We start from the raw sequence: 24,532 nt of genomic DNA on the forward strand, positions 1-24,532 counted from the left end.
TGGTTCCCATTTCTTGGCATACATACCTCAGAGAGATCACAGACAGACAGAACAGTCCAATATACACCCAAAAAATTGTATATTGTTCTTCAGTTGTTTTCAATCATGTCCAACTCTTCATGATTGAATTTGGGGTTTTCTTGGCAAAGATACTGAAATGGTTTGCTATTTCCTTCTCCAGATCATTTTAGAGATCAGGAAACTGAGGCAAACAGGATTAACTGACCTGCCCAGGGTCCACAGCTAGTAAATGTCTGAGACCAGATTTGAACTGATGAGTCTTCCTGACTCCAGGGCTGGTACTCTATCCACTGGGTTACTTTTTCTGATCACAAAAAACTGTAAACAAAGTATGTACCCATCGGGTTGGGAATGGCTAAATAAAACTGTTGTACATAAAGGGAAAATTACTAAGCCATAAGAAATTATGAAGAATTTGGTGGACACAGGAGATTTGCAAGAACTGATGGCAGAGTAAGATAAGCAGAATTAGTAGAACACTAAAGAAAATTTACGTCACAAATGTAAAGAACAAAAAAGAAAACTGAACCAAGCATAATTATAATGGCCAAGCTCAGCCCCAGAGAAGACATGAGAAAATGAGCTACCCACCCCTCTACTTAAGAGGGAAGCAGAGACAGCAGCTGGACTGCAGCTGTGACATTCAGTTATGGCACTTCCTTTCTTCCTCTTTCTTTTTAAATAATTATGTTACAGCTGGGCCCTCACTGCAGCGAGGTGATCTTTCTACACCTCCCTCATCTATCACTATCCTAACCAGAGAGGTGACTGACACCACCTTTTCGTTTCTATCAGGCCTTCTGTGGCACCCCTACCCACCTCATGCTTCGCTAAATAATGTAGGCCTTTAGACCTTCCTCTTCTCCATTTTGTCATCCCACATCCCTCAAAATTTTTCCTCAACAATCTCCTTCACACCCACCTCACTTGAAGAGGTGATCTTCCCCTTGCCAAGACAAGCAACTCTTGATTCCCTCCTGTCTTCTCCAGCGGACTGTCTCTACCATTACTCCCACTTCTTTCCCTAATCAGCAATTTCTCCCTACCTACAAACAGGTTCACATCTTCCCCAGTTGATCCTGCTATCCTATATGTTCTCTCCACCCCATCTTAGCTAAACACCTCAAGAAAACCTCATCCTTAAAAGACCTAAAGGTCTTTTCTCAGTCTTTATCGTTCTTGACCATCTCTGTAGCCTCTGACACTGTCAATCACTCTTCTCCTGGGTCTCTACCTATCTAATCTGACAGTTCCATTTTAGTCTCCCTTGTTAGATCTTCATCTGGGTCATACCTACTAAAGAAGAGAATGACACCCAAAGCTCTGGGCTGGACCCTTTTCATCGTCATTATTATCATTAGTGATTTCAACTGCCATGGGTTTAATTATCTCCATTCAGCTGATTCCCAGATCTATATTAATCTCTGGGCTCCAGTCTCCCATCAACAACTACCTTTTGGACATCTAGAACTGGATGTCCCACAAGATCTCAGACTCAACATGTACAAAACAGAACTCGTCAACTTTTCACAAAAACCATCCCTTCTTCCCAACTTTCCTATTACTGTCAAGGGTACCACCATCCTCCTTGTCACCCAGGGTCCCAAGCAGGTGTGTCACACTGGACTCCTTACTCAAACTTACCCTACATAACATGCCCTCCCTTCTTCTTCACTGACTCAAGGCTCAACCACCATGCAGGCCCTCATCATCTCACACCCTATAACATTAGCCTTCTGCTTGGTCTCTGCATCAGACTCTCTCCATTCCAATTCACCCTCTACTCAACTGCCAAAGTCATTTTCATAAAACACAGTTTTGACCATGTCACTCTCCTATCAATAAACTTGAGAGGCACCTATTTCATTTAGAATTACATTTAAAATTCTGTTTGGCATTTAAAATCTTTTACAACCTCTTACATTTTACTCCCTTCCACACACTCCACAATCCAGAGATACTGTTGCTGTTTCTTATACAAGACCCTCTTATTTCCCTACTCCAAGCCTCTTTATTCCCTACTCCACGCTTTCTTTTCATTTTATCCTCCTGGCTTCCTTCAAGATCCCATTCAAATCTCACCTTCTGCAGTAGAGTCTTCTCCCTGTCTCTGGTTCAGTGGATACATTTGGAAAGGAATGTAATATGACAAAGGCACCAACTTTTTTTAAAATTACATTTAATGAAAAATGACAACTAATAAGATATTCCATAAGTGAAAAAGATGAAAAATCAAGAATTGATCGAGCATTTATTTATTAAGTGCCTACTAAGCATGAGGTAATGTGATAAGCACTAGGTATTCAAAAACAAAAACCAATCAGTTCCTACCCAAGAAAAAGGCAAAATGGTAGAATGAATTCATGTGGTACAGGAGAAAAAGCACTGAGCTCAGATTCAAAAGACCTGGGGTGAAGTTCTAGATATGATACTTTCCAGGTGGCCTTAGGTAAGTCACTTCACTGCTCTAAATCTCCCTTGTCTGTAAAATGAGGATAACACTCAACTATATTTGTTAAGAGCCTATTTGCTAGGCACCATGCCATGCACTGGAATAGTTGCACTCCCTAGCTCATATGGCTATTGGAAAGAGATCCATACACTTTAAAGTACTATAGGGACACATCACTAAATTTATGATTAATCTGTTCTTTTAAATGACTCAAAATGAGCCTTTAACAAGTAAAATGCTCAGAAAGCATTTAAATTAAGAGTGCATAATTCTATTTCTTCAGTTGACTCAGTAAATATATGGGCATATTTCATCTTGACTTTGATACATAAAAATCAAAATTGACAAAAGATAAATTAGGGACTGTTACAGAACAAAAGAAGCATTCCCTTAACATAGAAACTCAAAATTTCTTCAAATAACAACCTGTACTAAAGGATTAAGAAACCTGTGTTATAAATAGGCAATTTACATGAATTCTGCATGCACTAAAAAAGGTAATATGGTACAGCAGAAGTAGTGGCTATGGGGTCATAGGACCTCAGTTTAAATCTCTACTGTACTAGTTGTGTGACTTTGGGCACATCTCTTTAGCTCTACTGGCCTCAATTTCCTTCTGTGTAATATGAAAGGATGGTACTATATGGTTACTATGGTACTTTCCAGCTCTAGATCTATGATTCTACAATCCTACGAAGTACGCTTGTATTTTCACCAATAATTCACAAAATACACTGTGATAGGTACTTTATATAGTCCAATTCTCTCATTTTATAGGACTGAGACCTACGGACTATATTCTGCCCAAGGTCAAAGGGTTACTAAGTAGCAAAACCAGATTAAGTTAGATCTCTAGTTTCAGCGTTCCAATGCCACTATACTATGCTGCCTGTCAAAATGGGATATAATTATAACAAATATTTGCTTTATTCAATATACACATTGGATATAGTAAATATTTTACAAAACCAAGAGTTCAATTTAGCAAAAATGAAGCACCTTCAACATAGAAGGCACTGAGGACACAAAGCTGAAAAAAGATAGTCCTGGCCCATAAGACTTTTTTCTAATCTACTAAGAGGTATACAATATGTACAGAGATGATTTAAAAGGAAGGAGAGATTCAGACAAATCAAAGTAAAAACCAAAGAAAACACACTCCTTTATTAATAACCACTTTTAAATTGATAAAGAAATCTCCATTTCTAAATGATAGCTAACATTTATATAGCACTTACTATGTGCCAGAAATTATGCTAAATGCTTTCCAATTATCTCATTTGATCCTGACAACAACCCTGGGAGTTAAGTGCTATTATTATCCCCCATTTTATAAATGAGAAAACTGAGGCAAATAAAGGTGACATGAGTAGTTGCTATTTGGCATTTCTTAAAAGGCTGACAAAGTTCAATGGCAAAAATTAATCCTGTTCCTTTCATGAAAAGATACTAGGTGAAATGACATCACAAGAGTAATTTCATGGAAAAGTTTATTACCCCCATCTGATTTACAACCCTGGGGAATGTACCAAATAATGGAGTTTAATGACCTAATGGTGGAGTTTGTTTAAAATGTACTTTAATAGAGTTGTTTCAAAATAATGCTAGTGACATGTTACTGAAGGCAGATGTGTACCATGTGATGATCATACGGTGCTAAAATCAATAGTGAAGTATACAGATAACAGTATGCATCACTGACACCCTTAAAACTGATTTGATTTGTTGGCCCATTTGAGGATTCAGTAGAAGCACCAAGTAGATCCATTTTAAACATGTCAACTAAAATAGAGAACAGAGAACTTTACCTGCTTGAACTCCTTTCTAACTGTAGGGCAGTAGCTTTGAAAATAATGAATAAACTGACACTAATAAGTAATTAGTAATGACAAGAAGCCTACCAATTTCAAGACAGTTTCCATCAAAAACAGAAAAGAGATTAATACTGAGAGTGGATCTCCTTTCCCGTGTTCTGAGGGTTTGAATAACAAAAATGAAACTTGATGATGTATTGACATTGTCTCTTGGACTTTTCCACTCTTTCTGAAAAGATGGAAAAAAGGAAAGGAGATAAGGGACTAAACATTTGTATAATGACTACTTAGTGATAGGCATTGTTTAAATGATTTACAAATATTATCTCACTTAATCCTCACAACAACCCTGTGAGGTAGGTGCTGTTATTTCTATTTTACAACACAGGAAACTGAGACAGAGGTTAAGCAACTTCGTCAAGTCACACTGCTAGTATGTATCTAAAGCTTCATTTGAACTCAGGTCTTACTGACTTTAGGACTAACACTCTATCCATAAGCCACATAAGCTGCCTCTAGAGAAGAGAATTCTTTCAATCATCAGAAACCGAATTTTCAAAATGCTGCACTTTGCTTTTGGAAAATAAGATTTGTAGGGAGAGCACAAACAGAGAAAGAAAACTACAGACCAATTTCCCTAATGAATATTGATGCAAAAATGTTAAATAAATTACTAGCAAAGAAATTACAGCAATATATCATAAAGAGGTTGGATTTATATCAAGAATGCAGGGTTGTTCGTTATTGGGAAAACTATAAGCATTACATATCCAAAAAATACATTAATGACTATATCAACAGATAAAAAAAAAACTTCTGACAACAATGGCCATTTCCATTAAAAACACTAAAAATCAGAGAAATAAATGGAGTTTTTCTTAAAATGATAAGTAATATCTTTCCTAAACCCAGAGCAAACATTATCTGCAATGGGGATAACTAGCAGCTTTCCAGTAAGATCAGTAGTGAAGTAAGGATGTCCAGGATCACCATGTTTTCAATTTGTACTAGAAATGCTAGCTATAACAGTAAGAAAAGAAACTGAAGAAATAAGCACTGAAAACAAGGAAACAAAACTATCACTTTTTGCAGATGATGTGATCATATTCATGGAAAATTCTACAGATTCAACTTAAATTGAAACAATTACAAACTATAGAAAAGTTGCAGGATATAAAATGAACCCAGACAAATCGTCAGCATTTCTATATATTGCCAACAAAACCCAGCAGGAAGAGAGAGAGAAATTCCATTTGAAATAACTTGCAGACAGTATAAAATACTTAGAAGTCCACCTGCCCAGACACACAGAGGAACTATGGGAACACAATTACAAAACACTTTTCATACAAATAAAGACAGATCTCAACAACTGGAGAAATATTAATTACTCGTGGGTAGGCTAAGCCAATATAATAAAAATGACAATTCTACCTAAATTGCTTACTCAGTGCCATCCCAATCAAACTATCAAGGAGTTATTTTGTAGAAACTAGCAGGAAAAAAAAACAAAATTCATCTGGAAGAACAAAAGGTCAAGAATATCAAGGAAATCAATTTTTTTAAAAAGCAAAGGAAGGTGGTCCAACAGCGCCAGATTAAGGTATGCTACAAAGCAGTAATCATCAAAACAATCTGGTATTGGATAAGAAAATGATTAATCAGTGAAATAGGTTAGATACACAGTGTACAGAAATAAATTACAATAGTAAACCCCAAAATCCAAGAAATTGTTTAGAGCAAGAACTTGCCATTTGGCAAAACTGGAAATCAGTTTGGCAGAAACTAGGCATACGTCACATCAGATACCAAGCTCAAAAATGGGTACGTGATTTGGACATAAAAGATGATATCATAAGCAAATTAGGAAGAGCATGGAAAAAAAATTACCTGTTACATTTATGAATATGGAAAGAGTTCATGACCAAACAAGAGAAAGAGGATCATGGGAGGTAAAATGAGTAATCTTGATTACATTAAACTAAAAAGGGTTTGCACAAACAAAATCAATACAGCCAAAATTAGAAGGAAAGCAGGAAGTTGTTCTCTGATAAAAATCTCAGTTCCCAAATACATAGAGAACTGAGCTAAATTTACAAAAATAAGAGCCATTCCCAATTGATAAATGGTCAAAGGATATGAACAGCCAAATTTCAGAAGAAATCAAAGCTATCAATAGTCATATGAAAAAATACTCTAAATCATCAGAGAAATGCAAATTAAAATAACTCTAAGGTGCCACCTCACCTATCCAATTGGCAAAGATGACAGGAAAGAAAAAAGACCAATGCTGACAGGGATGTAAGAAAATAGGTACAATAATGAATTGCTTGTGGAGTTGTGAACTGGTCCAACCATTTTGGAGAACAATTCGGAACTATGTCCCAAAGTCTATAAAACTGTGAATACCCTTTGCCCCAGCAATACTGCCACTAAGGTCTATGCTCCAAAAAGATCAAAGGAAAAGGATCTATATGTATGAAAATATTTATAGTAGCTTTTTGTGGTGGCAAAGAATTGCAAACAAGAGGATGTTCACCAACTAGGGAATGGCAAAATAAGTCATGGCATACGATTGTGATGGAGTACCATTGTGCTCTAAGAAATGATGAAGAGGATCGTTTCAAAAAAAACCTGCTAAAACCTATACAAACTGATGCAAAGTGAAGTCAACAGAACCAGAAGAACAATGTACACAGTAATGATTATCAGCAGGGAAAGGTTTATAAGCAACTTTTATCAATGCAATGATCCATGACATCGCCAAAGGACAGCCCCAGATAGAGAACTGATGGACTGAGTGCAGACTGAAGTATATTTTTTCCTACTTATTTTTTTTTTGCTTCTTTTTTCACAATATGGCTAATGCTGAAATGTTCTGCACAACTTCATAGGTATAATGGGTATCATATTTCTTGTCCTTTCAATAGGTGGGGGAGGAAATGGAGGGAAAGAATTTGGAATTAAAAATAATTTAAAAATACAAAAGAGACTTCCAATTTTTTCAAACACAAGTCACAGTCTGGAAAATTACACACAACAATGCAATATTTGAAGATATTATCCAAGTCCACTATTGTGCTTATTTCATAGATCAATGAAAAAAGTCCATTTGTAAAGCAATTATTTGGGGGAAAATAGGAAGGGGAAGAAAATTGGACAAGCATGTCATTTTGTTTAGCTCATAAAAATAATGCTCCTTTCTATCCACCACACGAAGGAATTATACGAGTACAACTAAAAAACATTATAGAAACACAGACCTAACTAACTAGAGAGATTAACTGCTCACGGTTGAGCTAGGCCAAAAATAATAAAAATAACAGTACAGAAATGAATTTGCATACTAAGTGCCATAACATGAAACAAAATGATGATTTTATAAAACTAGAATAAGTAACAATTAGTCTAGAGGTTAAAATTTTTTTTAAAAAAGCAAAAATTAACAAGCCTACAGTGTCACTGTATCAGAGTATGTGGGGGGAATAAAATGTAAGATTAGAAAGATCAGAAACAGGTTATGAGGTTGGGAAGCTTGAATTCTAACTCAGAACAGGCAGCTGGAGAATAGAGAGCATAATATGGGTATGGCTAGGGACAAATCAATAATAAAACCCTTATTCAAAACAAAAAAGAATAAGCCTAGCATTACCAGATTTCAAATTACACAACTCTGAAACCATCAAAAATATTTGATACTGATTAAGGAATGGAACAAGACTGAAAAGCAATAGAACTTAAGAGTAACAATGTTCATTAAATCCAAGGATTACCAACTATTTGGACAAGCAATCCCTATATGACAAATATTGCTGGTAAAACTAGAAAGCAGTCTAACAGAAAATTAAATTTAGACTACTATCTCACACCATACCACAGTAATTTCCAAATGAATATAAAATTGAAGTATAAAAGGACATAATAAACAAATTAAAGGACTGAAAAAGAGTTACCTTTCAAAATTCTTAGATACATGTAAAGCTGAAGTTCTTAAATAAGGGAAAGAATTAAACATAAAAGATTAAATGTACAATTTGGATGGCATAAATTGAAAATCTTTGGCACAACCAAAATCAAGTTGGGAACTGGAAGGGAGATGGTGGATCAAATTTCTCTAATAAAGATTTGATATCAAAATACATAAGCAATAGAGACAAATGTAAAAGAATGAAAGCCATTCCCTAACAGACAAAGCATATGAATAGTTTTCAAAAGAAAAAATCCAATTTTTAAAAAATGAACACAAAGGAGTGCTCACATACAACAGTAATTGAAAATGTACTTCAAGTCACTAATAAAAGTAAATTTAAGCAACTCAGACACTCCACCTTAAATCCAGCAAAGATAATTTTTAAAAAGCAAAATGACAAGTGGTACAGGAGCTATTATGAGGACAATAACATTACAGTGACTTCTCCAGTTGCACTCATTTTGGATTTGATTTCACCATGCCCCCCAATAAACTCATCACTGGGAAATAACATCTAGCAAGATCCAAAAAGCCTTAGTACATTCACTTCATCAGTACCCTGGTCCCTCTGATTGGGAAGTAGAGCCATGAACTCCTCAACTTCTATTTAAGGACAGGAGACAGAAGACATTTCATTTCCAACCCATACACTCATTCTGGACTTGACTTCACCATGCCATGCCCAAGTTTTCAGCTTTCTTTTGTGTGTTGTCTTCCCCCATTTAATGGCAAGCTCCTTGAGAACATGGACTGTCTTTTTTTAATCTGTATTCCCAGCACTCAGCACAGTGCCTGGCACATAGTAGGTGTTTAATAAATTATGCATACCTTCTAATCCAACAATATTATGACTAGATATAAACTCCAAAGGGAAAGAGACCCAGATGCATAAAAATACTTAGTTTTTGTTGTAGCAAAAAACTGAAAACAAAGTGTCTATCAACTGGGGAAGCAGTTGAACAAATTATATGCATGAATATTGAGCTATTATTGCACTGTATGAAGTTACAAAAGATCAAATTCATAGAACTCCAAGACTTGTATCAACAGATACATAATGAAGAAAGCAGAACCAACCCAACAATTACAATAATGGAAGAAAAATACTTTCAAAGTGTTAGAATTCTGATCAATGTTATAATCAATGACTTCAGAAGACTGATAATGAACCATGCTCCCCATCTCCTAACACAGATATGATGTGATGGACTACAGATGCAGAATGAATGACATAAATTTCTTCAGACACAATGTGTGAATGTGTTAATTTACTATATTGACTTGTTAAAGATGGGAGTTCTATGGGAGGTGCCGGTGGGAGGGGGCTTAAGCTGTAGAAGTGGAGAAATTGGTGGGTAGTGATAGTAATGCTGCCCCCAACAAGAAAAAAAGTGTCAATAAAACACTAAAATATATAGGAGAGAGAAGAAAATCCATAAAGAGACAAAGATAAGTCAGGCAATTTTGTTACTATCATATTCGCGTTTTTAAAAATGATGCTTTTTCTTTAACTATAATTCCACATTACGGCTGAATCCGGTTGGGAACTTAACTTAGAATAATAATAACAGGGGCAGCTAGGTGGCGCAGTGAGTACAGCATCGGTCCTGGAATCAGGAGGACCTGAGTTCAAACGTGGCCTCAGACACTTGACACATGTACTAGCTGTGTGACCTTGGGCAAGTCACTTAACCCCAATTGCCCTGCCCAAAAAAAAAAATAAAAAAAAATAAAAGAATAATAACAATAATAGCAGCTAAATGTGCCAGGTATTGTGCTAATAAGCACTTTGTAATTATTTCATCTGATCCTCACCAACACCCCTCCATGTGTAGGTGCTATTATTATCCCCATTTTAAAGATGAAACTAAGGCATATAGAGATTAAGTGACTTGCTCAAGGGTCACAAAGCTAGTAAATGATGCCACATTTGAACTCAAGTCATCCTGACTCCAGACCTGATACTTTATCCACCACAAATATATACATGCATACACAAAATTATATATGTTAAATTAATGTATCACACTTATAGGAACAGGGACTAGACCTGGATTTCAGTGGTACAGTAAACTCCCAGATGAGGAAACTCTTTCCTCCAATGCAGATCGGCTTTTTCTGTTAAGTGACTTTCCCCAGCGTCGCAGAACCAGGTATATGTCAAAGGTCTTCCTGGTTTCAAGACAATTTCTCTATACTGCCCCACAACTACCTTACTTTACCATGTCCTCTTACAAGTTTCCTTCTGTAATTTTTTTTGTTCTACTGACATTCTTTTCTTTATTTTTTGGCGAGGCAACACTATCACTGCCCATGCCACACTGTCTATCATCTTAATTATAAACCATTTATCTGTTTCAAGATGATCCTGAGATAGGCAGGAATAATAGTCCAGATTTGCCTTCAGGCTTACAGCTAGACTTCCAGACTTCTTTGAGATCAAGCAAGAGGGAGCCTCAGTCATCTGGCCTACCTAACACAAAGTTACATTGTGATAAAAATCTGGAGCTAACCCAGAATATACTGATCCATACACAGACACACAAGACAATTTTTAAAACTTCAAAAATTTTACACTTTAAAAAACTTTTACAAATCACATTAACTACATTATAATAAAGGTCTGATAGACAAATATATACTTGTACATGTAGGTGTTTACATATATCTCAAAACACTGCTGAGGAAAAGGTGCCAGACCAACAACAATCTCACCATACCCTAAACATGTGAGAATTGTCCTTTTGCAGAACCTGCTTCCAACTCTGTCCCAAACTTTAAATATTCTTCCCTATCATTCCAAATAACTATAAGCCAAAGCCAATTATTTCTTTATTAAAAGCATCAATATCACCTTATTCTGCACTTGTTTTTTCTACCAATAAAACAGGAGAAAGTAGAGAAACAATTCTGATAAAGTTTCCATAATTAAATGAGGCAAAGAATTAAAACAAAAACTAAACTCAATCTCTGCAGACAATACAACTGGATTTTTTACATTTGTGGAGTCAAACATGAATTTATAAGGATCCAAATAGCACACATTAGGCTTCTGCCAAGGTAAAAACATCACTTAAATATTTTAATCACAGTAAAACCAAAATGGCATGCTATCTTCCTCACTGGCACCATGTGCATAAATTAAAATGGCAGCATTACAAGGCACAGTCCATACAAAACCCAAGTACAGCACTTATTAGCTAATGGAGACTCAGAAGAAAAAAAGTGCGCTGTGCTCCATATTTTGTGTTGCTCCTTTAGGCCCTACCAACCACCCCAACAAGAATATTCATTAGAGATGAGGATGATAAGAGACAAAAGGGGTTCAATCTGGTGGTCCAATGTCACTGGGAACCTAAATTATTTCTCAGGGTCATTTCAGGTCCACAGGTACATTAAGGAGATGAAATATGTTTTAGAGTTGATCACTGTCCAGAAGACAACAGTCTCCAAAAGGGTGTAAACTATAAAATCAAGTAAACTATGAAATTCTCTTCATATTTGTTAAAATTATATCTAGTTTTCTTTGTCTTTCTGTAGAAAAAAAAAATCTAACTTCCAGATTCACCCTTGTTACAAAAAGGTAAGACCTAAAAAAAATACTGGCCTGAAGATGAAGGAAGAGCCACTGCCACCCTGCTCCTGATTCTGCCGAGGTGACCACCCCAAGCAAGTCATTTCACTATCCTAAGCCTCAGTTTTCTATCTGTAAAACTAGGATGACACAATCTGTGATCTTGATGTCAGAAAAACCAAATGAAATCATGCAAAAGCACTCTGCAAACCTTAAAGTACAATGTGTATGAACAGTTGATGGTAAAGAATTAAGCATTAAGTTTTTGCTATTTATATAGAAATGCAGCACCCAGCTTAGGTGAAAGGCTATGGGAAAGACTGACTCCTAGCAATTATTCTAAATCCAGCAATGATGGCTTCTTTCATTTCTGAGGGACTATCCACATCTATCTTTATGCCATTGCATAAAAGACACCTTTTTCCTAGACAGAAAACAGAAATAAATCATTTGCAAGCTCATACAAATTACTTGCCTCATGACACTTGCCAGAAAATTTCTTTCTTTTTTTCCCTCAAAATGCACAGAAACAAAACACAGTCTAATAGGTCCTATGACATATCCTGGCTAGCATCTATGGTCAGTGGTGCCAAAGCAAGAGCTGTGAGAGTAACAGATATACATGGGAGACGGGGGACAGTGTCATGGGGAAACAGAAGTCTCAAGTGAAGAAAATAATACAGAGTCTCAAGCCTGGTTTCTATGAAAAAAGCACAGCACATTTCCAAACTGAGTTCCCAAGTATTCTGAGAAATTTATCAGGAAGTAAACATGAGAATAGAGAAAATAGGAGGAATGAAGACACCTAAGCAGACACTGGGGATTCCAAAATCAGTACTTCCACCTGCAAGTCCCCAGATAATTAAAGGCCCTGGTTAACCAATTATAGGGTACAATTTTTAAAGCAATCACTCTAGACAGGCAGCACTGGGGATGGAACTTCTAAGAAGCTATTTAGAAAAGGTTAAACAATACTTAAGAGGCCATTGCACTGAAAGGAAACAAACCTGGAAGAATCAAAAGGAATTGGGGGGAGGAGGAACTCAGAGATAGATAGATATATATGTACACACAGACGTGTATGTATATACATATGTATATATTGCATGTATATAGTCTCGTATATCAAAAATATTTTCCAAGTAGGAGGGTCTGACTGGAAAAAAATTGCACTATATGAAGCATTAGTAGCTCAGCATAGATATAGCAGGACACCTGATAAGATCTGAATAGGTAAGTAGTGACTATATTAACCTTAATTCTAGAGGCTCCAATTCAGAAGTTTTATAGTATTCATATGTACCAAATAGTGTTTGGTTAAATAAATGCAAATTATTCAACAGCAAATTTTTCTCTCTATCATGAAGCATAGTAACTTCCCACTAGTTTTTTAAGCCATATTTGCATTAAAGCTTATATAGGCATTTAAACACAACAAGTAATTGAGCTTTACTGCTAATCTGAGAGAAGTGGGGTTTTTTAACCTTTTCTATATCATGGATTCCTTTGGCAACCTAATGAAACTCATCAACTCCTTTTCCCAGAACGATCTTTTAAACGCAAAAAATACAAAGAATTTCAAAGGAAATTAATTGTACTGAAATGGTTGTCAAAACCTAAAAAAAAAGTTTGAGGACCCCAGCTTAAGAAACCTTCATCTAGAGGAAATTTTTTGAAAGATTTAGAACTAAAAAGGACCCTGAAACTATCCAGTCCACCCCTCTTTTCAGATGAGGAAACTGAGATCCAGAGACATTAATTTCCTAAAGTCACAACAGGTGGCAAGCAACAGAGCCAGGATTTGATTCAGTCATGTTTTCCTCAATCTTTGTTGATATTAAGTTTAATAAAACAAGTGACTGTCTCAGATCTAATGCTGAAAGGGACCTCAGAAACCATCTAATTCAGCCCCCTCCTTTTACAGATGAGGCAACTAAGACTTAAGTTAGCTGGCAGCAGAAACATCAGAGCTGGGATGTGATATGAGGTTCTTTGTGGGTACAGTTCCTCACATATCTCTACCCTTAGCGTGCTCCATCTGTTTCAGTACTAGATATGAATTAATTGAGCAACAAACATTTAAGTGCCTATACTGTGCCAGGTTCTGTGCTAGGCATCTGGTATACAAAGAGAGAAATGAAACAGTCTCTGCCCTCGTTTATATTTTAATGAGGAAAACAAAAGCTCACTTATAACTATACCAAACATACAAGCTAGGAGAGGAGGGAAAGGTTCACAAAACAGAGTAGTCCACCTGACTAAAGCACAATATACATGTGAAAAAGAGTTGTTGTTTATCCTTCTCTAAGACGACCATGACATCAGGGAAGTGATGCCACAACATGCAAGTGAATTGGATTTAAGTGAAGGAGGGCTGTACAAAGTCAGAAGACTCACTTCCTCCTCCTGAGCCATCTGGGTGCAGTGGCAAGACACAGATCAGAATGACTGAAGATGACCCTGGATGCAGTGAGAGACCTTGGCCTTTTTAAGCTAAGGTCTTTAACAGTTCTCAGTTTGACTGAGGCAATGCCCAATCAGTGATTAAGGCTAGGTAAGAAATAAGGCAGAAAACTGCCTCTTTTACCTAATCAAAACAAACCAACAAAAAACAGAAACAATGGCTACTTACACTCGCTCAGAACCAGCAAAACCCAAACAATACCAAATGAGGTTTAGGCTAGGACCTATTATTGGTCAAAGGAATGTAAATTGTGATTGAGAAAACCACCAGGGCTTACAGGGTTAGAGTTCTGTCTTAAGGACCAGCCTTAAACCCAAATCACTCTCACTGATTGGCCAACAACAGGTCCCAGGCCAAGCCCCACTGGATCACCATTGGGTGGCTGATTGGCTCAGAGTGAATGTAAATAGCAACTATTTCAGTTTCAGCCAGAAACCCTGAAGGTCTTTCCCTGACAGACTGACCAAGCCATCGAATACTAGTTCAAGTGTACAGCAACAAGAAATGAAATTGGAAAGAGTAAGAAACACACATTAACATTCCAGTCCAAATACATACAATAAAGGGGGTACAAATCAAATAAAATTAAAGCGAGAATTCATGGTGGAAACCCTACTATCCTATTCGTGTCTTTTTCATAAATAAGTTTTCAAAAATGAAACTCAAACAATGTTTTCCCCCTAAATTCCAATTTGAGATCGTCTCAGGTTAAATCCCTGTATTAAAATTACATTGTTTTGTTCCTTCCCTTTGATTCAATGAATAAGTATATTTAAGACCCTATGAAAATACTACTGGTCCTTGGTAGATACAAAATGGAAAAGAAAAAAAACCCTGCACTCAAGAATATTTCAATACATTAGGGAGATATATAGCTATGCAGATATATATTTATATGTTGACATTCCTAAATGAGTAATAAGAATGCACATTTTGGTCATCAAACATCACTGGTCAGCAATTTTGTTACATTTTGTTACAATTTAATTCAATCAATGTTTACTGAGGGACTACTATGTTGCTAGTCGCTAAACCAATCATTCACAGAAGTCCTCACAATTCTTACAGAATAAGTAACCTATTTTTGAAAGAAAGTTGTTTTTTTTTTTTTCCAGATGAGTAACCTTTATTGAAATGTACCACGGTTGGAAAAATCAGAGTTGTTTACCCCTACCTCTTCCAGTATATAGAAACATTTATATGGAAAGTTTCTTAAAAACTGACCTAGACCAACTAATGTAGTGGTCAAAGAAACACAAAATAATTAATGTACCTCTTCTGAAATCACAAGTATACTATGATATATAGAGGTCTCCTACCTAGCTTCATAACTTAACTTGGAAACCATTTTCAACATACCAGAAAAGAAGCCTACAACTAACTACAAAGAGAAGCAACCTGAAAGTGGACAAGAAGGTTGGACTTAGGAGTCAGAAAAGACCCCAAGGTTTGAATTCTGCCTCAGATAGTTTCACTTTTTGAACCTGGGCAAGTGAGTTAACCTCAAGTTAAATCTTGGCTTTGGATGACTCCCACCATCTTTCACCTTTGTTCCTACACACATGCTACTGACCTAAGGCGGAGAAAAATCACACAACCATTCTGATAGGCTCCACTATAAATTTACATTACACATCATCACCTGGGCCCTCACTACTACTAAGCAATTCTTCTATACCTGCCTTAATAACTCACTGCCCCACAACAGTTCTTCCAAATATTTACCTCCTTCCCTCCCTCTCCCTGAGAACCTTGCTTCCTATTTCATACAGAAAAAAACTGAGGCCATTGGCAGTGAGCTCCCTCTTCCTGATCTATCACTCAAATGCCTTCCTTCTGCCACTATCTCCTCCTTTTCCCATCTCACATGATAAAAGTGGCCTCACTCCTTACCAAGGATAACCCCTCTAATTTGTTCAAGCAATACTATTCCATTCCAAGATTGACCCTGTCATTCCAACCCACTTATTTATTTTCAATCCCTCCATGCCCATGTCTCCATCATCCTCAGAAAACCTCTGAGCCTACAATTTCCCCAACTGTTTAATATCTCTTCTACCTTTTGTGGCTAACCTCTTTGAAAAGGCTGTGTAAATCAAAGCTGTCTACAATCATTTGAAAAAATGTTTTAAATCACTATTGACTTGGAAAATGCAAATTAAAAACTCTGAGGTAACACCTCATACCAACCAGATTGGCTAACATAAAAGGAAAATGACAAATGCTGGAGAAGATGTGGAAAAATTGGGACACTAATATATTGTTGGTGGAGTTGTGAACTGATCCAACCGTTCTGCAGAACAATTTGGAACTATGCCCCAAGGACTATAAAATTGTGCATATCCTTTGACCCAGCAATAGCGCTACTAGGTCTACATCCTAAAGAGATCCAAGGAAAAGGAAAAGAATTTATATGGACATAAATATAGCAGCACTTTGTGGTGGCAAAGAATTGGAAATTGAGGGGATGTTCATCAGTTGTGGAAAGGGTAAACAAGTTGTGGCATATGATTGTGACGGAATACTACTGTGCTGTAAGAAATGACAAGGGGGTGGTTTCAGAAAAACCTGTGAACGCTAACATAAATAGATGACAGAGAAGTGAGCAGAACCAGGAGATGTACACAATAACAGCAATACTGATCAACTAGTTTTTCTGATCAATATAATGATTCAAGACAGTCCTGAAGGACTACTGAAAAATACCATCCACCTCCAAAGAGAACTGACAGTCTAGGGCATACTGAGCTGTAATTTTTTCACTTTTTCTTTTTTTCTCTGAAACATGGCTAATAGGGAAACATTTTGCATGATTTCACATGTATAATTGGTATCACATTTCTTGCCTTCACAATGGGTGGTGGAGGGGCTGGAGGGAGAGAATTTGGAACTTAATATTGGAATTTTTTTAAATGCTAAAAACAAATAATAAATTGAGAGTAAAAAAAAAAAAGGCTCTCTAATCTCCAATAGCTGCTTCTACTTTCTCTCCTCTTACTCTCTCCTTAACCCTTTGCAATCCAGCTTCTGACTTCATCATGCCACCAAAATGCTCTTCCAAGTTACCAATGATCTCTTAATTCATAAATCCCATGACCTCTTCTATATTCTCATTTTCAACTCTCTTCAGCCTTTGACACTGGTCATCCTCTCTTCCTTCACACTCTCTTCTCTCTAGGTTTTTGAGACAAGTTTCTCCTGGTTCTCCTCCTACCTATCTGAGCCCTCCCTCTCAAACCTCCTCATCCAGCCAGACTTTTCTAACAGTAGGTGTCCCACAGGATTCTGTTCTGAGCCATCTTCTCTTCTCTCTTTATTCTTTATACCAGGGGTGGGGAACCTGTGGCCTTCTGGGTCCTTTGGTGCAGCATTTTGATTGAGTCCAAGTTTTACAGAACAAATACTTTTATTAAGGGGATTTGTTCTGTGAACTTCTGTACTCTGACACCATCCTGGTGAAGGCCTTCATCACTCACACCTAGACTACTTCATGGAGGGGTGGGGAGGCATTTGAGTCTACCTGCCTCAAGTCTCTCCCCACTCCATCCTCCGAAGTGATTTTCCTGAAGTGTAGGTCTGACCACGTCACATCCCTAACTCAATAAACTCCGGTGGCTCCCTATTACCTCCAGGATCAAACACAAAAGGCTCTGTTTGGCCTTCAACGCCCTTCATAACCTACTCCCCTCCTGCCTTTCCACTCTTCTTACACCTTACTCCCTGACACACATTCTTTAATCCAGTGACACTGGCTTCCTAGCTGTACCATAAAAAAGATCCACCATCTTCTCTGGCCATCGCCCATACCTGAAAAGCTCCTCATCTCATACTGGCTTCCCTGGCTTCCTTCAAGTCCCAATTAAAATCCCATCTTCTATAGGAAGCCTTTCTGAATCTCTATTCTAGTAATCTTCCCTCTTTTAATTATCTATTTATCTTGTACACAGGCTATTTGAAAATATTTTGTTTGCTTGTTGTCTCCCACATTTGTGAGTCCTAGAGGGCAGGGACTGTCTTTTGCCCTTTATGTATATCCCCAGCACTTGACACAGTGCCTAGCACATAGTAGGCACTTAACCTCCAAGACTTTGATGATTTGTAAAATGGGAAAAAGTGATACTTCACAGGCTTATTTTAAGGATCAAGTAAGATACTACAGGTAGTGCAAATTGTAAAATATTAAAGCACAAAAAAATGTCAATTATAATAAAAGGTGACCTTTAAAAGCTGATGTTAAGTTAATCATTTCTCAATTTCATTCAGCAGGTTTTTTTTTTTTACTAATCTCTTATTTTTATTGCATCCTGCATCTTCTCTCTTATTATGTCTTAATGAAAATACCAATGACCAAAAGTTTGAAATTCTCACATAGTATCTCACATAAACTATATTCAATCACTGAACTGCTATTCTTGCATTTTTCTTTCCCCAGCTGCCGTATCAGAAATCTGACAAAACTAGACAATCATAAAACGCACGGAGAAAAAGGTATACAAATATTTTAGTTTCTCTTTCACTACTAAAAGTTAATCCATATCCACTCCGGGAAAAAATTAATTAAATGCTAAGCTCAAAACATAAACAAGTCTTGGTTGTGTGGTAAAATGACAAAATGTGTTCCAAAATCTCAGAACAGATACATTTTAAAATGCTGATTATTTTAACTCTAGACGTTGATATTTCACAAATATTTGTTGCAGTAAATAAATTAATTTAAATTCCCCAATAGGGCTAAAAAAGAACTTCCAAGTAAATAGTTATATTCAACTGGTGAGTCAGTAAAAGAAATTTTCAAAGAACTGCTTACTGGCCTCTTTACCATATTCATAAATTTAAAAATTCAAAGCCTAGGTATAACATCATCTGTCTTTCAGACAGATTTATTGGTCTCCTTACATATTTACTCACAGATGGTATTATAGTAATTATCTATTGGAAACTTTCAGAAGTTTTGGGACCATGAACCGTGCCACTGCTTTCCTTTGAATATTCTGCTGAGATAAAGATGTTTGGCTTAACTAGTCAGTCAATTATAAGGATTAAAAATGTGAGCCTGTACAGTGATATTTTAGAAAACAATGTACCTAAGCAAACAAAACTTTAATAATTTTTAGACTTATCTGCAACTAAAACAGTAAAATAATCTAGTTAGTGTATATTTACTTTTCATTATTTCTCAAAATACAGTTGACACAGAGGCCAACATTAGCATTTAAGACAAACATTTTTCTCAAGGTACATTTTTTTTAAATGGAAAATTTCAGCTTTCAGCTCATTGGTACATTTTTAGCAGAATACTGTTAAGATTAACCTTTTAGAACATGTCCATTAATTTAAGCATTGGGGTTTATTTTTTCTCTGAGATTAAGCTTGTTAACAATACAGCATACAAGTACGAACAATTCCTTTATGAAATCAGAACTTGATAAAAGTAAGAACCTATCACTTGCAGAAGCTTATAATCTTGTACTAGGCCTCAAATCAAGAGTTGAGTAAGGAGCCAGAAAGAGAGCTTATTCCCTAGCACGGCACCCAAAGAAATCGTTTCCCCTTCCTGCCAGAAAGTGAGACAACAAGGAAGTCATCAGTGTAAGCTCAGCTTTCCAGAGATTAACCTAGGTAGGGCACAAAAACAAATCCTTGTGTCACACACCAACACTTACACATGGTAAGTTACACATCCTCTAACTCTTAAGATGAAGGTGACTTTCAGGCCAAGCATCCAATAAAATGCTGAGTGTAACAAGTCAATTATCCTAAAAAGTTTTGAGGACACATGAAACAGGAGCAAATGGTACTAATAAAATACCTGTCTCCTACCCTAAACCAACAACAACAAAAAAGAATCAACAGAAATGGGGCTTCGCACGTTTATAAAATTACACCAGGTTGGACACCGATGTGAAGAAAATGATATCCACAAAAGACAGAAGCAGAATCACAAAGTTAAAAGAAATGACTTCTTCATATTATGGCCAAAAGAAATTTGATGCATTTTTTTCTTTTCATTGATGTAGAGTTGACAGAATTTTTGCTCCAGGACCTCTGATTTAATCATCAGTGTGGGGAACTCCTAAAGTGGAAACTCTTCCCCCATTCAGGATGCCCCACCAAGAAAACCGACGATCCAAAGGAAGCTGCCTAGGGCACGGGAGAGTTAAGTCTCAGGCTCAGGACCTCACAACCCAGAGGCATCAAAAGTAGTATTCAAACCAACTCTTCCCTTGACCCCTGGGCAAGCCCTTGGGTCCACTATGCCAAAATGCTCTAACATTCTAAGCTAAAATAAATGGGACACGATGTAGGGAACAAGAAATCAGCTCCTGGAAGAGAGAATTAGAAACATTACAAAAGACACCTAAAAGCAATTATGAGACTCAGCTATGCTTCACAGGTAACAATTTTTAGAAGCTGGAATAAAGTGAACGAATACAAGTGCTGAACTTTCTGAACGTCTGGTTTTTTCCTTCCACCCTAACTCACGAATAATGTTCGACGTCTATTCCTCCATCAATTGAAATAAAAATGTTTAACTCACATTGTCTCCCCCGTTTTGGCTACGTGACAAAGAAACTGATCCAGCACCGGACAAACTTCTTTTTTCCCCCTCTTCTCAAAATCTGGGCAGGGCATTTAAAAAGAAAAATAAATGTTAAAAGTACGTACATCTTAGAAATTGAGCAGTATTTTTTTCCCTCCAACCATCACAAGCCATGATCCCGTCCACGTCCACCCCCCCACCCAACTCCCCCTTCAAATCAGAAACTTTTCCCCAAGTCCCTCCCACTGTCATTCAAAAGGAGCAAAAAATCCACAGGCAAACCAAGCCTCCGGGACGACTTTCCCGGCTCTGGTGGGGGGGGGGCCCCAGGTGCCACCCCCCCCGGCCGGGGAGCCCTCCCCCTCTCCCTAGCAACCCGAATTTACAGCCTGCGGCTTGGAACGTGAGAACCCCACGGCTCCAGTGACACCAGCCGGGCCGGGCCGGGCCGGGCCAGAACTCTCCAGGTGCGGAGCCGTCCCAAAAGTTCACAGCCGCCAGTCTACGAGGAGGTCAACAAGTGGGGAGGGGGGAGGCTCCGGTTTCCCTTTTTTTTCTTTCTTCCTCCTCCCCCCATCCCGGGTTTCGGGGGGGGGGAGGGGAGGGAGAGGTCCAGCCCCCACCCCAGCCCCGACAGCTCCCGACACAAAGCCCCCGGCGGGGCGGGGCTGCCCCCGGGGGCCCGGGGCCGGAGGGGGGAGGGGAGGGGTCGGCGCTGGAGCCCCCTCCACCGGCCCCCACCTTTGAGCGCCTCCTGCAGCCTCTCCATGTCCATGGTGGCCCGCGTCCCTCGCCGCCCCCGCCGCCGCCGCCGCCTCCCTCCGCGGTGTCCCGAGTCCCCGGGCCCGGAACGCCGCCGCCCCCCCGCCGCCCTCACACGCGCGCCCCCACGCAGGCCGCACACACGCAGGCACACGCGCGCACACTCGCGCCGTCCCGGCCCCCTCTCTCTCACGCACACACACGCGCGCACACTCGCCCGCACACTCACGCCCTCAAATACCCACACACCCCCACGCACACACACACCCGCACACACGCGCGCGCGCGCACACACACACACACATACACACACGCACACGCACACACACACACACACACACGGAGGCGTCGGTGGCACCGGCGGCGAGAGGGGCGAGCGAGCGACAGAGCACCTCCCGAGCGCCCACAATCAGCTTCCCAACATGGCGCCCGGCACGTCACCGCGCGCACGCTCCCCGGGCCGCCGTCCTCGTCCCCGCCGCCGCCCGGCGCGGCCCCGCGCCCCGGCGCGCCCCCACACGCTCTGGGCGGGGCCAAGGCCCCGGGGCGGCCGGAAGCGCACCTGGGAGGCGGGGTCGGGGGCGGGGCCTCACCGCTGACGCCCCGCCCCCCGCCCGGAGATAGTCTACGAGCGCTGGCTGCTCCTGGCCACGTACTGCCCGGGACGCCCCAGCCTGAGCTCTGCTTGAACACTTGTGGAAACTGAGGCCCAGGAGGAGAACCTCTAGACTAAGAGCAGCTGGGGGCAGAAATCTTGGGTTCAAATCCCACCTCTGATCCATTCGATTGTCAGCTCCTCCAGGGCAGGTGCACTCTTTTGAGTGTGGTACAGTGCCTAGCACATAGTAGGTAAATGCTGATAATAAATGCTGATCGATGGATCAGTTGATTGATGCCTTAACCACGTTGTGACCCTGTACCAACCGCGTCACCTTTCTTGCCACAGTTACACGTCCACCCAAAGAGGAGATTTTGGACTAGCTCTATCATTCATTCATCCATTCAATAAACATTTATTAATTGCCTATTGTGTGCTATCATAGAGTCAAGGATGTAGAGCCTTGAGAATCCAAGCCTCTCAGACGAGGAAAGCGCCTTTAGGAAGGGCACCCATGTTCAAATCTCACCTCCCACACTTAGAACTTGCGTGACCCTGGGCTGGTCACCCCATCTACCGGAGTCTCAGTTTCCTCATCTGCCAGCTGAGTGGGTTGGACTGGATGGTTTCCTTCTGGCCGGAGTATTCCATAATTTTACGAGCAGGAGCTGGGAGGGACGCTGGAGGCAATCTGGTCCGGCCCCCTCATTTGACAGAAGGAAGACACCTCAGATGGAAACCTGATGTTTGAAATCATTCCGCGAGAATAAAGACGTCCCGCAGGGAGCCAGAAATAACAATAATAACTCATTGAGTGTTTTTAGGTCTGCAAAGCACTTCACTCAGCCAGTCTTCTTGGATTCTCTCTCCAAGCAGGGGAGGGAAGTGCTTTGACTATTCCCATTTGTCTCAGAGAAGATAAGAAACTTGTCTGGGCAAGTCACTTAACCCACCCCTCAGTTTCTCGACTATAAAGCGGGGATCATAAAAGCACCTACCTCCCAGGGTCGTTGTGAAGATCCAACAAGACAACACTGATTTTTTAAAAAGTGCTTAGCACAGTACATGGTACTTAGTAAATGCTACAAAAGTGTTAACAACAGTTCCTGCCCTCAAAGGGCTCACATTTCAAAACTGGGAGATGAAACACGTTAAAAGAAGTTAAAGAGATAATTGTGCACTTCCTCAGCTGGCGGCTTGTCTTCGGATCCTGGGCTCCCTTTCCATTTACTGAACTATTTCTGCAACCCCTGACAGAGACAAGGAAGATCGGGGAAGCCATAATCAAAGTGGGGGGCTAATAACCAATGACCAGCCCGCAGCCGAACCCTGAACCTTTGAAAAGTCAAAAGGATTCTAAAATAAGAAGAGACAGTGTACGCCAGGCACCCGGATGCCGTTTGTGCAAACGCACATTGTTGGTAGGTAGACGGATCGCAGGCCAGTTTGGCTGCATCCTCCGAGCCTTATCAATAGATATTTTAATACTTGGTGACTTCAGTGGGAACAAGTAAGCCAATCTGGCTGGAACATGACATGTATGAAGGACAATACTGTGGCAGAATCCCAGAGACATGGGCAGGAGCCGGGTTTTAAACTCACTTATTCAATCTACATTCATTGAATGCCTACTCTTTGCCCACACATCTGCCCTAGACCTCTGATCACAGCCAATGCACCTTGTCCTTTCCTGAAGGAAATTTTCTAGGGCCACAGACTTCCTTCTCACATAGCCAAAAATCAGAAGAGTCCAATTGGTCTCTGGTGTCTGTACTACACTAATATTCCTTAGAAAGGTAAAGCTTTATCTAAAACCCCACTCACACAAACCACACCATAGAAGAGTCTCTCCAATGCTATAATTCCTACCATCAATCATTTTACAAGCGTTCATTGAGCTCCTACAGTGTGCCAGGGACTGAACTAGGTACTAGGTATACAAAGACAAAAATGAAAGGATTCCTGCCCATAAGTTGCTTACATTCTTTCTGGAAAAACAACGCTATAAACAAAACATAAACAAAATAAATACAAGGTAATTTGGGGAGGGAGTGGTGAGGAATGGGGGGAGAGAAATACAGGACAATGGAGAAGTCCTAACCTAATGCCTACATTAGAATTTTACCCAAAATGAAAAGTCTAACCTTTGATTTTTCACTAACCCTCCACAAAGTATTTCTCCCTATCAATGACTACCTTGAAGATTTCCCAGACTAACTTGCATTGCAGACTAACTAACCCCATTAAGTGAGCAATGTCTCATACAAATAGGGGACCAATTTCCATTATACCCCCCACCCAACCAGGGAGCACTTGAAAATAGGGAAAGTTGTTAG

General features: G+C 39.3%; 1 protein-coding gene across 1 annotated transcript in view; it reads right to left on the bottom strand.

Annotated features, from left to right (window-relative positions):
* PPP4R2 (protein phosphatase 4 regulatory subunit 2) overlaps positions 1-21,856 on the bottom strand; it is a 58,679-nt gene extending 36,823 nt beyond the window's left edge. Inside the window, exons 1-2 of the mRNA XM_036738379.1 lie at positions 21,578-21,856; positions 20,834-20,915 (exon numbers count right to left, since the gene is read on the bottom strand). Of these exons, the coding sequence (XP_036594274.1) occupies positions 20,834-20,915; positions 21,578-21,611 (116 nt within the window). The 5' untranslated portion in view covers positions 21,612-21,856. The remainder of the gene's footprint in view (positions 1-20,833; positions 20,916-21,577) is intronic.
* Positions 21,857-24,532: the final 2,676 nt, after the last annotated feature.

This window comes from Trichosurus vulpecula, chromosome 9 (genome assembly GCF_011100635.1).
Source record: "Trichosurus vulpecula isolate mTriVul1 chromosome 9, mTriVul1.pri, whole genome shotgun sequence".
Taxonomy (NCBI): Eukaryota; Metazoa; Chordata; class Mammalia; order Diprotodontia; family Phalangeridae; genus Trichosurus; species Trichosurus vulpecula.